This window comes from Phalaenopsis equestris, unplaced genomic scaffold (assembly GCF_001263595.1).
Source record: "Phalaenopsis equestris unplaced genomic scaffold, ASM126359v1 Scaffold001338, whole genome shotgun sequence".
Classification (NCBI taxonomy): Eukaryota; Viridiplantae; Streptophyta; class Magnoliopsida; order Asparagales; family Orchidaceae; genus Phalaenopsis; species Phalaenopsis equestris.
This window is the reverse complement of record NW_018165777.1, coordinates 64,247-82,820: the sequence shown is the minus strand read 5'-3', so window position 1 is coordinate 82,820 and position 18,574 is coordinate 64,247. Positions and strand designations below refer to the sequence as shown.

Sequence of the window (18,574 nt, the reverse complement as noted above, 5' to 3'; positions counted from 1 at the left end):
TACTTTATAAATTGGCCACTTGTATTGTTAAGACCAGTTAAGGAACTTATAGACCCGAAAGGGCTAAGATTTCTTGACTTGTAAGTATCGCATTCTACCTTAGAAAGAGCAATCGCGATGGTTCGAGGTGGGGTAAAAATAAATAGGGAGATAAGAGTTGATGGGTGTAGAACTGATGTTTCTAAGATGATATGCTAGATTTTTTTATCAATTTGGTTTAGAGATTGGAACTAAGGGTCACTGGTATAGAGAGGACACAATTGGTATCTAGGAGTGAGAGACTAGAACTTACCCAACACTATAGAGAGGACACAGTTGGTATCTAGGAGTGAGAGACTAGAACTTACCCAGCACTACTAAACATGCCAACACCAACTTTAGATTAACAAATGTTCTTTATGCTCGAACGAGGTAAAGAGTAGATATGCTCTTATTTATCACAATACCTTATTTAAGTTCCTAAACATATTGAAATCCTATACTGATTATGGATTATTTGTAAAGAGAAAGCATCTTTTATATATTGCTTAGAGTCATTACATATACTTTTACTTGCATTTTGTAGAAATTAGTAAACTTGATTTTCATCTTTAAATATTTACTACAATCTTAAGTAAAGTTCTCTTAAAATTAAAATTCTTGTATTTCATTTCATTTCATTGTTTTTCTGTTTTAGTCTTCCCAGTGGGATCAATACTAGGGTTCTTAAAGAAAACTCTATATTACTTGAAACGATACGTATACGTGCGTGGTACCCCTAGTGAGAAAACTATTTCTTTAATTTTTATCATATTACATTTGTTCTCACCAGTCGCTAAACATAATTTGGGTCAAGTTTTTGGCATATTAAGGAATATAAATATCTGTGTAATTGCATGTCGGGTCAGCCTACAGAATGTGCATGATCCGAAGAAGGATAAGGGATGCATCGAGTCTCTGAATGCTTAAATCCAATCGTTGCCTTCCCAACTTCACAACTGTATTGCACTCTATGCACAACTGTATTGCGAGGGGTTTCCGAACGGCACAATCCAATCGCTTCCTACCCAGGTGCGATCTAGCACAACTGTATTGCGAGGGGTTTCCGAACGACACAATCCAATCGCTTCCTACCCAGGTGCGATCTAGCCATTTCCTTCCTAGCGAGCTATAATCGGTTGTATCGCAGGGGATCATGAAGGCGATGGTATTAGGTGAACCTTAGAGTGGCAGAAGTTACTCAACAAACCCGCACTGATGATCTCCATGAGATTAGGTCAACATTTCGAAGAAGAAGATGGGATATCATGTAGTTTTTTTAGGGGGAAAATAATTATTTCCCTGCAATTTTTTGAGACTCGGTTACAAGACAAATAACATAAGTCCATCAAGGAAAGCCATAGAAATTACCAACAATAGGTAATCCTAATAGTAGAAACTAATAAGAATAATAATAATAAAAATAGCAATTATCAAAAGGGGAAAATCCCTAAAATTTTGACACGGAATGTAAAAGTTTTCTCCTCCATTTATTTCTGCCCTACCCAATCTCTTTCTCCATGATTCCAAAAAAAAGAGAAACGTCCTTGATATCTCCATTTTCCATTAAATATGAAGCACCAACCATGTCACAAAAGTTTATTGAAGCAGAAACAAAAGCTTCAAAAACTAAAAGTGCTTAATATCTGACATAACATCATGTGTCAGATATTTGTCCAGAAATTAAAATAAATTAAGAAAATATCTACACATGCATGTCGAACACAGCAAAAAGTAAAGAAAGGAATGTTTAACATGCTTGTTGAAATTTCTCTTTCGATTCAAAAATAAAAGGACAATAGCTCATATACCAATCTTATTTGTTTTTCAAATAAGTCAGCCCATACTTACGTCATGACCATAGAATTCACTATTTCATTGAAAGGATGCTCTACAATAGAGCTGAATACTGCCCAATAATGTAATTAGGAGAATAGTATGAATCAAACACGCAAAACAGTAGTGATAAAGTCTAAAATAAGAGAGATTGTTTTCTAGTAATATTGGTATTCTTTAACAGTTAAGAGTAAGAAAAAAAAAATTAAAGCAATTAAACAAACAGTACTGGAAACTTCAAAATTTATACATCTGCCGCAAAATAAGTAAAAATATCTCACATCTCAGATAAACAATACCACAAACAAGTAAGAGCATCACAGTAAGATTGGCTTAATTGGAGTCTGAAGAAGATGGCATTGTCAGCAAGCAAGCAAATTGTTGATTGTGTATGAACTCTGAAATGTAATGTATTATTGGCATAATAAAGTACAGAATTATTAACCAAAGAAAATATAGGTAACCAAGCAGCACGACAGTAATAAAACTTTCCACATACTAAACCTTTTGTACAGAAACTCAATAGAAAATAGTAGCTAACTTGTAAAAACAAACATACCATATCTTCCACTCCTTTGTGTGTACAATACCAAACGCCAAGGGCTTGATAGCAAATGTTGCCACTTACAAGCATAACCACAGAACTGCATGAGATGTCTAATTATCTGGTTGGTCACAGCGGATTGCTAAGCAACAACAGTAACTACATAAGATGGTCGTCTTGGAAACTTGAATATGATGGAAAACTTACAAGTTGGCTTTTTTTTCTTTTTTACATGTACTAAACACAATACCAGCCAAATAAACTCTTGTAGTCCAATACTTATATTTTTTGAAATTATGCAATCTGTACACTGACGAGTCACACAAAACAACTCTTTCATGCTTCCTCGCTCTTCACCGGAGTCCATGTATTTCTAAGCACAACATCCCTTCTGCAGCGAGTTAAAAACCCCATAACGTAGCCTATGAAGGCCCCAAGTATCAAAAGACCTGCTCCTTGAATATACCAATATAATTTAAGATCCTTGGCAATGCCAATCTCGCCATCACCAATCTTACAAATTTGGCCTGACTGAATCTCCACAATGTCGTGCATTTCACCGTCATGATTTCCAATGTAGGTTAGTGTTAGTTTTTCTCTTGTAGCAACAAGCTTTGTGTATCCAAATTCACCCCCACGATACATTGATTGTTTTGGCTGTGGAAAGATGGGGACGTCGGTGTGATCCGGCCTGGGCTTCCATTGAGCTTGCCAATCCTGTCCAGCCATTCCGATTACCACATGTACTGTTGCAGCCATAGGTAAAGAGCCTGAAGCAACATCCACACAGCTATAGTTTCTCAGAGGGCAGAACCTCTCATATCTATGAACATGGCCCCATAGAGCAAGGGTTACGTTGTTCTTTATCAGAAGTGGCTCCAGGTTCTCCAACATCCTCTCCCTCAATGGTGCATCCCTTACTTCATCACTTGTTGTGTACATGGGCCGATGGCCTTGGACAACAACAAATGGTGTTCTATCTCTGTTGACACTCTCCAAATCAGCTTTGATAAAATTGTACTGATCACTACCTTCAAGAAAATCAGTTTCTGTTGAAATATAGAGGAAATGAACAACACCTGCATCAAATGAGTAGTACAGATTCCGTGTATCTGGAGCTCCTGTTCCAGTGGGAAGGGAGGAATTTCCAGGCATTTTAAATTTTAGGCTATATGGAACACCACATTCACCTCCACCGTCTGTTCCAAAGAGACCCCAAGACCATGATGGCCTCCAAGGCTGTAATGGCCAGTCATACTCGTGATTACCAATGCAAACATGGTAAGGAACTCTTGAAGCAATGGGTTCTATAAGATTAAAAAATTCATCCCAAATCCAAGAAAATCCCCTAGCATAGCTGATGTCTCCAATATGTGAAATGAATGCCGGCTTATCACCTAGGCTTTCAAGATCTCGAAGAATCCACTTCACCGTTGACTTGCTCTCCGCTTGCGTGCGATAAAAAGTTGAATAGGGAACAGCTGTGCCCATGTCCCCAAAAAGAAATGCATTGGTTTCATTTGCTTCATTGTCACGAGATATGAAACTGTAAGTTTCACTCCACCCTCTAGCATCACTGCCAACCTGGACAAGTTTAGAATCAACAATGAAAATAAATTCGTCTTCAGAGAGAAAAATAGCATACGGCTGATACTAGCAGATTCCTAGAGAGAAGCAAGTTAATGAAATAATAGCTAATGAAGAGCATAGAATATGAAATAGTTAAGAAGGTTAAAATTGACTTTGTGATCCAAGAGATATTTTTTCCATGTACTGGACAAATGATAATTTCTTTGAGCGGCAATAAGATCTGGTAAGTGAGAAGTGACATTGGCATAACAATGTTAACTGAGCAAGAGATTTTTTTTCTATGAACTGGACAATGATAATTTCTTTGAGCGGAAAATAATATCTGGTAGGTGAGAAGTGAAATTGGTATAACTAATATTAACTGAGCAAGGTGGATGAGTATAGAGAAGCATAAAAACATTGGAAATAGAAGCTACAACTACTTGGGTTGAAATGAAAAAACTGCTAGAAGAGAAAAAATGTCATTTCCATATCATGATCAAATAAATACTTGATAAGTTTAATTCTTTAACATGATGGACAAAAAACTATAACAAACTATATGAAAAATTCTGAATTATTATTGTTGCATGTTGAAATGATTGAAGATTTGGGTTTAGTCCAGAGAATGAATATCAAGAGAAAAAAATAACATCTAGGTCCATATCACATTCCATTACTTAAACAAGATTTTTAACTTGCATTAGACTTTGACTAAATATTATTTTTTTTTTGTTCCTAAATATGTTACTATATATACTTCTTGCCAAAATAGTCAAATTTAGATTATTGCTCCTGATTTATCGAAGGGTTGTAAAACCATTGTTAAAAAGAAAACTAAAGGGAAAATGTGCTGCTACGACATTAGGATATAAATTTCGATAAAATCATATTTTAAATATCATCAAGCTAATGATTATAATAATGATCTAGTATAAATATGCATATTAATGTGGAGGAAAAATATTGAAATTAATAACGATGATGGTGTGCATGATCTTAAAGAATACTTTGGTGATTTTGATGATACCAAGATTGACAATTATTGAAGTCTTGTGTGATGAATCATAAATGGACCTAAAGCTAAATCTGATTGGAAATTAACCTCATCTTATATTTATTTCAAGCGTGATGATAAACTTAGAAATTTATTATACATAGTGGGAGTGGTGGTGTGAATATTGCAGCTCAATCCACAATTGATTACATGAATTTAAAATCTAAACCACATCCACAACCATCAAAGATAGCCTAGAAAAACAAACCTATTACTTTTGTGACACAGATATTTAGTCCCTATTTAACTTGCTACTATATAAATAAGATTTCATGCGATGCAATAAATGTTGCATATATCATTTTGGTTAAGCCATGATTGTATGACTTGGATGTTACTCGCATTGAAGAATAGTGACATAAGAATTCTGAAATCCACAAAAGAGCAATTCTATGTTATCTGCAAGTGACTCTAATGCTCCCCAGATTTCGAAGAATATTTTAATATTTTAAATTAACATGCTACTAGGAAAGTAAATAATAGGAGTTTCACCTATATAAAATTGTGCCAAAAAAAGTGACTCATAGAAAAATTGACTATGCCTGAGGATGCTAATCAAGTATTATCTAATTTAATAATATATGTTCTGATATTCTGATGCTCTGATAATCTTCTTAATGAATTATGACCGCATAGGGGCATGCAACATACCATTGATTTAATTTCTACATTATCACTGTCTAGCTTGGCACATAGCATGATGAACTCAATTGAACATATTTAGCCTAAATTAGAGGTGGATGGATTGCTCAAGAAGAAGTTATTAGGGAAAATATGAATTATTGTGTTGACCATACTATACTTGTTTCTAAGAAAGATGGTAGTTGGGGAAAGTGTGTAGATAATAAAATAATTAATAAAATTATTATCAAATATCACTTACTTATATCACAAGTGGACAGTATGTTGGGCGACATAGCTTTTGTTATGATATTAACTTGAGAACTTGTTATAATCAAGTGTTAACATAAGAGAAGATGAATTGTAATAATAAAAATTAAATTTGATTACATAAAACACCATTTAGGTTGAATGATGTACTGAGTAGCTCTATGCAGATGATGAACCGAAGTTGCAATGTTTTTTTGGACAATTTCTTATCTATATTTAAAAGTGCATTGCCTGGGGGCATCTTTTGTGATCTTTACAATATTTTTTGTGTTTAGTGATTAATTGTAAGATCATTATTAGAATATTTATTCATCACTAGTTTAAGCCATTACTAAATCCTGATTATTCAGAGTTATTAATATGGATTCTCTATTATTCATTTTCTTTTCTAGTGTATCTTGTTTTTATTTCTTTCCTTTCTAATAGATCTTGTAATAGGTATTTATACATCTTTTTGTATCAATAAAATTTACCTTAGGTTCTATTCTAACATGGTATCAAAGCCATGGCCTTGACCTAGCCGCCTGGCCTCTCCTTGCTCCGATGGCTCCTTCCCTTCCTCCAGCCAGCTAGATCTCGTAGTCTCTATCTCCGATTCCAGTCCAGTCGGCTAGAGCATCTTCAAGGTGTTGTTTTTAACTCTTGTCAGTCGGATGTTGGTCCAGAAGGCACGTCCTGACTGTCCAACCGCCAAAAACAGAGTGTGACTCCTCGATCTCCCTCCAGGTTCACCGGTATAGTGGTATTCTTCCCTTCTAGACAACCTGGCGTACGTCCAGTCATCAGTCTAGCCGAATAGACGTGTTTCCAGCCCCGGACAAAGGCTATTTAGCTGGGTCTCTTTCCATGATTGAAGCTTCATCCCTAAGTCGGATTAAACCACTCCTGCTTCCCGAATCGTCCGATGTCTCAACAACTCAACATCTCCTTTGAATCAGTTGGAATCATGACAGACTCCTTAAGTGAACTTGATGCCACCGGAGGATCGATTCCAACATTCGCTCTTCTATAGACAGGAGAACATAAAACAACATGAACTTCTTAATTACAAATCATAAACCAAATAATAGTAATTTTCTCCAATGGTCTCAATATGTATCCTTGTTCATCAAAAGATATGAAAAATTCGGTTATCTCACTGGTGCGATTCATGAACCTCCAAGGACTGACCCAGCATATGAAATTTCATAGTCATATCGTGGCTTATCAACTCCATGGAGACTTTGATTGGCTGATCATATATGTTCTTTCCTTTCGCTAGTGCCCTCTAGACGCAGTCCTTGATACTTACTCAAATGTAGGGAATTCCAGCAAATTCTATGAGATATCTAAAAAAATCCATGAGGTAAAATAAGGATCAACATAACCCAGTACTACAATGATCAAATTGCATTATGGATGGAATGCGACATGTATTATGACTATACCTAGGAATCTCCAGCCGACCTATCTCTCTTCCAAAGAAGTATAGAAAAGAACCGCATGTTCCAATTTTTGGCAGGCCTCAACAAAAACCCTGACAAAGTCTAGGGCCATGTTCTTGACCGAGATCCTCTTTCTTCCACTCGCGCTGCTTTCACTTAGATTTGTAGCGAAGAGAGCTGGAAACTTGTCATGCTTGGTGTATCTGCCTTGGTCTCTAATAGTGCTCAATCTCAGGTTGGTTATCCCACTTATGATTATTGTCACAAACCCAACCACACCCATGATAACTGTCGGAAGTCCCATGAGAAACCTGCATCAAAATTGTTGGCCAAATCATCCACTATCAATGGCCTTGCTACAATTTCTGAATCCAACACAGTACACCGGCCTCTACCCTTAACAATCTGAAATCCTCCAATTCTCTTAAAAGTCAAATGGAGAACTTAATCAAGCTATTTGGATCTAGTATGCTCTCTTCTGGCCTGTTGACCTCTCACCTTAGTCAAGGTATCAATTCCATGACACTCACTCCTTTTGCCTATTCTAGTCCATGGATCATTGATTCAGGTGCTATGGACACATGACTGAAAGCTCTCAAGCCTTCTCGACATACTATCTTTGCTCCAAGAAAGATATTGTTAAAATTGCTAATATGTCCCAAATTCCATTGTTGATAAAGGGTCTGTTGTTTTAATAATAGGTTTAACTCTGGAATCTGTATTACATGTATCTCGCCTAAAGTGTAACATTTTATCTATCAGTAAACTGACATATGATATTAATCGTGTTGCTCATTTTTCCTCAAATATTTGTGTCTTTCAAGATTGTCTTTCGAGAATGATGATTGGAACTGCTAAACTTCTTTCAAGAAAAAACCAGGAAGAACGAGAACACTCTACCCAGTAGTTATTGTTTATCTCAATCCACTAAATGCCCTATTATGTTGTTACATTATCGTTTAGGTCATCTTAGTTTCCAGCATCTAAAATAATTATATTCATTGCTGTTTACAAATAATAATCCTTCTAATGTCAAATGTTAAACTCATCAGTTAGCTAAACATCATCGTGTTTCTTATTCACCGCACAATTAAAAAACTTCCGCTCTTTTATTCACAATGACTTATGGGGACCCTCTCACACTGCTAACTACACCAATAAACGATGGTTCCTTTGACTGATGGACCACACTAGGATAACATGGGTGTATGCTTTAAAAGATAAATCTGAAATTGTTGTCACTTTCAAAAACTTCCACACCTTCATTTTGACCCAATTCAAAAGTCCTATTCAAGCCATTCAAATTGGCATGGTTTATGAATTTTTTAACTCTATATTGGGATGGTAAGGGCATCCTCCATCATAGTTCATGTACTAACACTCCCCAATAAAATGGGATAGCCAAGAGAAAAAATCGACATCTCCTCAACATTACTCGCTCCATTGTGTTTCACTCTAATGTCCATAATAATTTCTAGAATGATATAGTTCTTACCGCCACTTAGCTCAGCAACAGAGTTCCCTCAAAAATTCACAACATTCGTACCCCTTCAGCTGTCTTGAGATTGTGTTTTCCTAATAATTGGGTATTCTCCACTTTAAATCCCAAAATTTTTGAATGCACTGCCTTTGTTTGAAACAAAATCCCAACTCGGAGTAAAGTTGAATCCCAACATTCACAACTTTCGTACACCTTCAGCTGTCTTGAGATCGTGTTTTCCTAACAATCGGGTATTTTCCACTTTATATCCCAAAATTTTTTAATGCACAACCTTTGTTTGGAACACAACCCCAACCCGGAGTAAAGTTGATGCCAAGTCTATAAAATGTGTTTTCCTCAGATACTCTGCCACTCCAAAGAGGTATCGGTGTCTTGACCCTACCACAAATAAAGTCAATATGAGTGTTGATGTCTCTTTTTTTGAAAGTGTTTCCTACTTTCCTAACTCGGCCTCCAACGAGAGGGAGCTAGAGTTCTTGGACACTGTGCCTTACCCTACTCCTGTGAATGTTCCCCCCCCCCATCATTTCCCCCTACCACTAAGTAGCTCTTTGATTCCACCAGCACATCCTCCCAATCTCCGTGTCTACACTCGACAAACTCGCTCTGATGCACCTACTCTAGAGCGTGCTAACCCCTTGTTAAACCTTGAATCACATCCAAACAACATCCCAGCACTGCTCCTACTCCATATGAGGAAGTTAGTTCCTATGATAAGTTAAGCAATTAGGCGTACTCTCTCTATCCCATGATAAACTATGTTTCTTTTCGCAGAATATCGTCAACCTATAGAACATTTGCTACGACCCTGATCAATCATTAGCTTCCATGTACTATTGAGGTTGTCTTAAAAAACCCTGCCTGGAAAACTACTATCATGGGCAAGAAAGGCTATGAATGGCCTTCAGCGGAACCATACTTGAGGCACAGTTGATCTTCCTCTGGGCAAGAAAGCAGTGGGATACAGATATATTTTAGCAAAAAGTTTAAATCTGATGAATCCTTTGAACTCAAAAAGGCATGGTTGGTTGCCAGAAGGTACTCACAATCCTATGGAGTTGACAATGAGGAGACATTTGCTCCAGTTGCTAAATTAAACACCATTCGAGTCCTTCCATCCCTTGGAGTGAATCTCTATTGACCTTATTCCAGCTCGATGTCAAGATTGCGTTATTGAATGGCTATCTTAAAGAGGTATACACAACTCTTCCTTCAGGCTTTGACTTCACTGCCTCTAAGGGACAAGTATGTAGGATGCAAAAATCTCTTTATGGATTGAAGCAATCACCACGAGTATGGTTCAGTAAGTTCAAAAAGGTGGTAGTAGGCAATGGATTCACTCAAGCTCAATCGGATCACACACTCTTTTTCCAACATCCCTCCAGCAACTAGGTAGCTATTTTTATTGTCTACGTTGAGGATACTGTTCTCACATGTAATGATTTACCTATGTTAAAGTCTCTGAAAGGCATTCTTGATGCTTCCTCTAAAATGAAGAACTTAGGATCTCTGTGGTGCTCCTTAGGCATGGATATTGCTTGACCATCTCAGAGCATTTGTCAGTCTCAACGGAAATATGTGATTGACCTTTTGATTGAAAACAATCTTCTCCTGTGCAAACAGGTGGCTGTTTCGATGGATCTCAAAGAAAAACTTCTTAATATTCCCAATACAGTTCTTGTAAACAAGGCTCACTACTAGTTTTTTTATGAGGAAACTCATCTACATTGCCATAAATGCCCTGGCATTTGTCATGTTGTTGGGATAGTCAGTAAATTCATGCATAGTCCCTTTGAGCACTATCTTCAAGCTGTCCATCGATTCTCCATTATTTAATAGGCACATCAAGCTTTGGTTTGTTTTTTTCCCACCATACTTCTGGTTCTATTATGGTTCACACAGACGTGGGTTGGGTCGGATCTGTCCATGATCGGCGATCTACCTCGAGGTACTGCTCAATTGTGTGGGTAAACCTGGTCAAATGGAAAAACAAGAAGCAGTATGTAGTTGCTCAGAGCAGTGCAGAAGCCAAATTTCGGTCGATGTCCTTTGAAATTTATGAATCACTTTGGTTATGCATCATGTTCCACGAACTACGTATGACAGTTTCTGCTCCTCTACAATTGTTCAATGATAACAAGGTAGTCATTAGCATTGCTCGCAACCCAGTCGAACATGATTGCACCAAACATATTGAAACTAACCGACACTTCATTAAAAAAAAGCTCAAGTCAGGGAGATTTGTGTTTTGTTTGTGTCATCTAGCGGTCTGTTGTCAGATATTGTCAAAAAGAACATTTCACGATTACAGTTCGACAATTTCAAATCCAGTAGAACATAACTGACATCTATGTTTCAACTTTAGTGGGAGTATTAGAATATTTATTAATGGCTAGTTTTAGCCATTATTAATTCTTGATTATTCTGAGTTATTAGCTTGGACTCAATTATTCTATTCCTTTTCTAATATATCATGTTTTTGTTTATTTCCTTTCTAATAGATGTTGTAATGTGTATTTACACCTCCTATTTGTATAATTAAAAATTAACATGTTAAAACTTACTAATATTTATAAGTTAACATTTGTATGGTCTGGCAACTTTAAATAAAGTTTTCATAAAGAGCATTTGCACTACAATGGAAAAAAAAATTACAGTTTATCTTGTGAAAATATATTTTCAATTAAATAGTTCATTGGTCATGTTTTTATTGAAATCAAGAATCGACTAGAAAAAGCACGTATTTAAATTACCTAATTTTAAGAGTGTTTGAATATCTTGTAAATGTAGGATAGTCTAGGATTTAGGATTTAATAACTTAACTTAAGATGCACAATGAAGCCACACAAAATAAGCAATATCTGGAATAAAATTTCTGAACTACAGTAAAAAATTGATCACTATTGATGTAACAAAAACCAATAAACTTCATTCATTTTAAATAAAAAGGTAATAATAGTCATCAAAATATAAAATTTCACATGAAAATTAATAAATGAATATAAAACTTCAACAAAGATTTAGATTCATTACAGAAGAAAATCAATCATGTATCACACCCAACAAAATTTTAGTCTTTTAACACAGTAAGAAAAACACATTAATAGTAAGAGTAATGATAGAAATCACCCAAAAAGAAGATTAAAGCCTCACACTAATGAAAAGAGACTCAACTCCAAAGTAGTCATCAATACCTATGAAACTTCAAAGAATACACATCCAATATCAAACACACAAAAACAAATAGAAAAACTAGAAATGAATAATACTCAATGATTTTAAAACGCCTTAAGGGTCCTATGTATTAGCCCTAAAAGATCAAAAATAAGAAATTTCTCAAGGTTCTCTTGGATCCATTCAAAATCATGTTCCTATTCTCCGTCACTTCGACAGTAAAATTCAACCTTAAGGTTTATAATTTCTAAAGGAATGCTACAACATATGTAATCTATAAATTACAGTCCAAATGCTATGGCAATTGGCACATTCTAAAAGTTGTTCATATGGCAATCAAAGTTTTCTTATAGAATACGAGACTAGCAAATTAACAATTTCCTCAGGCTCCACAATTGTAGCAAATTAAAGACTTCCTTTAAGGTATGGGACTATAGTAATCAACAAATAAAAATAAAAATAAATTAAAGGAAATGGCATAGGTAAATCCTAAAATCCTGAGGAATAATAAGCCTTAAAAGTGGAGATAAAAATTATTCAAAATGTTAACAATTGTGAATTTCTTCTCTAATTTGGGTGAATTTTATTTGTAACATCACATTCTATTAAGAACCCAAAACTTAGGATGTCCAACATAAAAATAGCTTCCATTTTTTCCAGAATTATTTAAAATTTCGAATTTAATAATAAATGGTTTAAAAGTAAACAAAAGTACCATAAATCTTGATACTTTATACAAAAATATTAAAAAATTTATACTACAAATATTCTCACTAATACAAAAAACAGATGTGGTGCAACCTAATTGAGATGAACTAGAAAATAATAGATGGCTACCAACAAATGACCTTTGACCACCTCTGAAAAATTCCAGTGACTTCTAACAACCTCTAACCATTTCCAATGAAGCCCTTGCAATCTCAAACCATTTCTGAATAAATCCAGCATTTTTAAAAACCTCCAATCATATCCAATGAAACCCTAGAGATCTTCTGCTTTCGTTAGTGAAGCAAAAATGAGTTCTCAAAAGTTTCACACAAATGCCACTTAGACTCTATGGATGTCAATCAAGCTCGAGCAATCTCCAGTTATAAATTAAAAGGATATATATCAAACAAGATTCCAGAGAACATCAACCAAAACAACAAGCTTGTCATTTATCAATTTAAGAGAATTTCCAAGCAAACAAAATTATATGGGTTTTTAAACGCATCATACATAATATAGTCCTCACAAAACCAATAAGCATCATTCAACCAATTTAGTCCATAGAATGGAATATTCCTTGCTAACTTTATCGAAAACGTAAGAAATGACATAACCAAGAAAAACAGTTAGTTTTAATTTTGTGTAGAGCATAAAAAAATTTCTTAATGGAAAAAGCGGTGCATTGAGAACTTCGAGGAATTACAGCTTGTGTCGAATAGATAAACAAATGCAGAGCTGCATAAAATTTTATCAAAAGATTTAAATTGCAAAGGTAATCTGCCGGCCAGAAAAGCATGTTTTGATTCGAATCGTTGTCGGCGTTTAAAAGGGGGAAGTTGCGTTTGGGGGTCGCAGCCGTATAACTTGGTATGGTTGGGATTGATTCCACATAAAAACCAAAGTAATTTAAAAAAAATATAATGGAATCCATAAAAGCTGCCCCAAAACAATTACACGCTGAGACAAGGAAAAATTGCATCAGAGAATCACAATAGTAGATATAAAGAGACACGTTAGCTGTAAATAAGGGCAGAAACGAATGGGAAAAAGGGCAAGGCAAGGAAAAAAAGAAAAAACGCAGTAGAAATTAAAACAAATCATTCAAAATCTTAGGTTTAAAGTAATAAACATACGAAACATCAGTCCGCCTAATTAAAAGTTGATATAAGTCCTCGCACCTAGCTAACAATAGAAATAATTAAAAAAGAAAGCATTATTATGACTCCTGAAGAATGATAAATACAAAAAAAGAAATAGGCAGATAAATAACATTTTAACCTATGATATGATAATTGAAGGGAATAAATTTACCAGAAGATAAATGAAGAGTTAAATACAAAAAAAAGAAATAGGCAGATAAATAACATTTTAACCTATGATATGATAATTGAAGGGAATAAATTTACCATCAGATAAATGAAGAACTCATTTCGATAAGCTCCCTATGATGTATAAATTTGAACAGGAAAGGGCTGCATAAAAATTAGAAATTTGGACAGTTTTCCAATAATACAATAAATTATTACGCTAGTGCCTAGCCTATAGGCAATTTGTTCTTTTATACGGCTAAAGGAAATTTAGCCTTTCGTTATTACTATTGTTAGGAATAAATAGGATTATTATGATTAGGATTGTGTTTATGCATGAGATTGAGTGTTGCATCTTAAGTTTAGGGTTAGCGAAAGAATTCCTACCTCTCGAATTGTAGGCATTGACAGATATGGCCTAACTCTCAAATTGTAGGAGCTTATCTCCTGTATTCTGCGTAAAAATTTTGATGTCAGATCGTATAAAATTAGTAACAGGGCATTTGATTCCTGAGGAACAATCACGAGATTGCAGCTTACAGGCGCACTGAATCCTCGAGATCAAGATCGTAGCTGGAAAGATTTTTATTTCTTTTATTTTCTTTCTTGTTTTTTTTAAAATTTTTTATTTTATTTTATTTTATTTTATTTTATTTTATTTTATTTTTGCGAGACAGCAGAGACAACAAAGGATTATTATGTCAAGAGTTTCGCGAAGAGCAACATATAGGAATTTATATCGCGACGTTTTGGAGTTCCACACATTCTATAAAGATAGACGTCGAATTCGATTACAGCGCCCACAACCTCGTGCGGCGTGCAGGGCTAAAGCACAAATTCTGATCGTGAGGAACCCTTTCTAAAGGATCCCAAAAGAATATACAAAGACCCGAAACTTCCATCTTGCTTTGTCATGATATTGTCCCATTTAATGATACAGTCAGCGAAAGAGCTAGTGGGGTCATAAACAATGGGATCGTAAAATACAGACAACAGGATTGCACGGCAGAAGGTAAAATTTCAGCATACAATAGTTCCTCCTTCATAATCGAAAATCATTCTGTAAAGAATAACAACTAAGAAAGTAGATGATTTGACGAGGACATTAGAGAAAGAGATGAACCAAATCAGATCTGGGATGAAGGAAAACTTTTCCACCATGGAAGGAAACTTTAGCTCCATAAATGATAGGTTTTTATCCATGGAAAACCAAGTTGAGGGCAGATTTGAGAGCTTGGAGGAAATGTTGAGGAAGCATATTAAGATGCAATCCAAAACCCCAACAACGATTCAATTTGCAAACCCTACCTAAGAGTTGACCGGATATTCATTCACTAAATCGAAAAGGAAGAAGATGGGATCAGCGGAACACGAAGAAAAAAACATTCACCATTGAGAACCTCCTTCCAGGGCTCCGATGAAGGGTAAATTACAAATTTCCAAGGCTGAAATAAGGAGAAGGAGCTATGCAAGGGGTATGGAGAAGTGCAAAAAAAAAAATTTAATTCAAAAAAGGATGTGGCCGTGATCGAAAGAGTGAGTTTTACCCTCAATAAATGGGGAATAAATTCAAAGGAAAAGAAAGTTGTGGTGAAGATACTAGACTTAAAGAAGTTAAAGATGATGATATTCAAGGGGAAAGACTCTCATGGGTGGGTGTATCGGGTGGAGCGATATTTCATGGTAAATGAACTAGAGAAAGAAAAACTCATGACGACAGGGTTATGTTTGTAGGGGAAAGCCCTAGGCGGTGTTTGGATGCAACCTGAATTCATGCTAAATAGGATTTATGAAATTTAGTAAATTTGATCGTCAGTGCGACGAAGATGAACTCGCGAACGTTGGCAGGTAAAATTAATAAATTCGTCTCACAATCAAATTTACAAAATCAGTATTTACATCTTAAAACAAACGGAATGGAGGAAAAGAAACAGAAAGCAAAAAATTTGGATTTAACAGAGCATTGGATTTAATTTTTATTTTTTTTATGTGCTGGATTTATGCTAAATCCATGGCTAAATTCTCTTTAAATGATGCTACCAAACAGTGCTCGAGCCTAGTTTCAATAGAAATAGGCTAGATACCCGATACATTCGTAGGAGAAACTTAAGGATTGTTTTTGGAACGTTTTTGAGCCATTCGGGAAGAAGACTTCACGAGTAATTCAATGCCTTGACTCAGGATGTGTCTATCATGGATTATAGGGAGAGATTCGAGCTTTTGTTGAAGTTGGGAGGTGGGGGGGGGGTTACTAAAGTAGGATTAGAGAAAACTGTTATGAAGGGCCTAAAGCCCTTCATATGGGCAACACTCCGATTATTGAGACCACAGGAAGTAAGAGAGATGATGGAGCTAGCCCATATGGAAGAGGATAAGAACCACATGATGAAGGCCAATAGGAGCAATATAGATGGAGCGTCGCACTGAACTGCTACAGCGACGACATTATCAAAATCTCAGACAGTGGAAGTATAGACGGAGGTTGAACGGACAAAAATAATGGGCTACAATAAAGAGCAAGACTCAAGCGCCTTACAAAGAACAATATAAGGAGAAGCGAGCCAACAATTTATATTTTCGCTGTGATGAGAAGATTACTTTAGGACACCATTGCAATGATCGAAACTTACAAGTTCTCATAGTGTATGACGAGGAGGCAGATAATGAAGAAATAGAGATCGTTATGGTCCAGAAGGATGAATGCTCTCACATATTCCCACTTTGAGGATAGAGTGCCTTTTTTTTGGGGTGTGTGTTGGTGGGGTAGGGGGGCGGGGCAGACTTATTATATTTAGGGTTAGGTTTATGAATGAGATTGAATATTGTATCTTAGGATTAGGGTTTGAGAAAGATTTCCCACCTCTCATATTGTAGGATTTGGGAGAGATCGCCTACTCTTCAAATTGTAGATGCTTACCTTTCAGATCATATCATAAACAAAGGATGAATATGAATCAATGTACAGAAAAGGAAATAACTAAGAGAATCTAGAGTATTATGTCCTCACTCATCAGCTATCAAAAACACAAGGTTAAGGCTTCATCCCTATCGTAATAAGAAAGTATCTGGCAGAAAGGCCGAGAAATTAAAAACGAGGACAAGCATAACAATCCCAAAAAAAAAAAAAAGCGACTAAAACCAAAGCGTATGGAACTTCTTAATTCATCACAAGTGATTATAGCTTCTTATCGAATTCGGTGCCTGAAGAAACTACAGTATAGTAAACGGATGCAGTAAACATGAAAACTTATAAGCTTCACAGAAATGTTAGCACAATATCAAATTCAGCACCTCGAATGAAAAAAAATAGATTCTTAGCTATCCACGGTATATAGGAATCTCAACAATGAACAAAAAAACAAAAAAAAAACAAACAAAACTTACCCTGTAATAGTACTTCCTCCCCTTCTCCAAATTCGTCATAACTCCATCATGAATAAACCCTGGATCCCTCCACCCAAAGCTCGAATTGGCCGGCGAATCGCACATATCCTTTCTCTCGTATCTAGTCACCTTCGTCCCAACAATATTAATCATCTTCTCCAGCAACCCATATTTCACAAACGCCTCCTCTACACCCCCGGTCACAAACATCACCCTCATCTCATCTTCCTTGTCAGTAAATGCCAGATGAACTTGGTCCGGAGCAGAAGCTCCCTCGAACCCCACTTCCTCCGACTCCGCCAAGCGATGCCGCGTGCCTGGAAGCGGGTTGTGATCATGGTCATGGTGGCGGTAGTTCACCTCCTCCGGCGTCCATCGGAAAAGACGGAAAGTATATTTGGAGCGGAGATTGACAAGGGGGAGGCGGAGCTCTCCTGCACCAGAAGGCCATGAGGAGGATGAGTTGAGGAAGATGTAACCAATGAAGTTGTCGTTGGCAGATTCCGGAGGCGAGTAGATGCCAAGCCAGTCGAGGGAGGATGGAGATGGTATGCCGGACCACTTGATGTGAACGGTGTCGTTGGCTTTAGTTAAGGTTTTGGGTGAGATGGATAGGATGATGGTGGCAGCGATGTGGGGGAAGGAGATGGAAATGAAGAGGATGGCAGCAAGAGTTAATATCAGGGTTTCCGAGGAAGAAGGCATTTCAGAAGACTTCGTTGGAGATGCGATGGTTCTGGCGTGGGCGTTAGGCAGGATCTGAGACAAGTTAGAGGTCGGAGTCGAAGGTTGGAAGGGAGAGACCAATTATTAGTTTGGTGGAGGTGTTCGTGGGATTTTACATCGCCATTAAAAATTGTAAAATAAGCGAAGTATCTCAGTGATCGAAGTGAAGAATAAAAAAAAGATGCGGCTATTTTAACCTCATACAAAAAAAAGGGCAAAGTTGCAATAAAAAAGGCAAAAAAATTAAAGAAAACAGATACATTTTATATGAAAATGAGGAAAAATTATTATGTTCGGACTCTGGATGTATCTGCAGATATATTTTATATGAAAATGAGAAAAAATTACAAAAATTATTATGTTCGGACTCTGGATGTGCAGATATATTTTATATGAAAATGAGAAAAAATTATTATGTCCGAACTCCGGACCACT

At 36.2% G+C, this 18,574-nt stretch overlaps 1 protein-coding gene across 1 annotated transcript; it reads right to left on the bottom strand.

The window, feature by feature from the left end:
• Nucleotides 1-2,165: 2,165 nt before the first annotated feature.
• On the bottom strand, nt 2,166-18,266 carry LOC110034045 (probable inactive purple acid phosphatase 2). The gene is made up of 2 exons (XM_020738282.1): nt 17,414-18,266; nt 2,166-3,982 (listed from the first exon to the last, which is right to left on the bottom strand). Exons 1-2 carry the CDS (start codon nt 18,116-18,118, stop codon nt 2,735-2,737), a joined length of 1,953 nt encoding a protein of 650 aa, XP_020593941.1. The 5' UTR covers nt 18,119-18,266; the 3' UTR covers nt 2,166-2,734.
• Nucleotides 18,267-18,574: the final 308 nt, after the last annotated feature.

Bases quoted from the DNA above. Each gene is read 5' to 3' on its own strand.
- LOC110034045 (XM_020738282.1), bottom strand. From the start codon at position 18,118: ATGCCTTCTTCCTCGGAAACCCTGATATTAACTCTTGCTGCCATCCTC. The intron at 3,983-17,413 runs GTAAGTTTTGTT...AAACTTGTCCAG, and splicing joins GGAGGAAGTACTATTACAGG to GTTGGCAGTGATGCTAGAGG.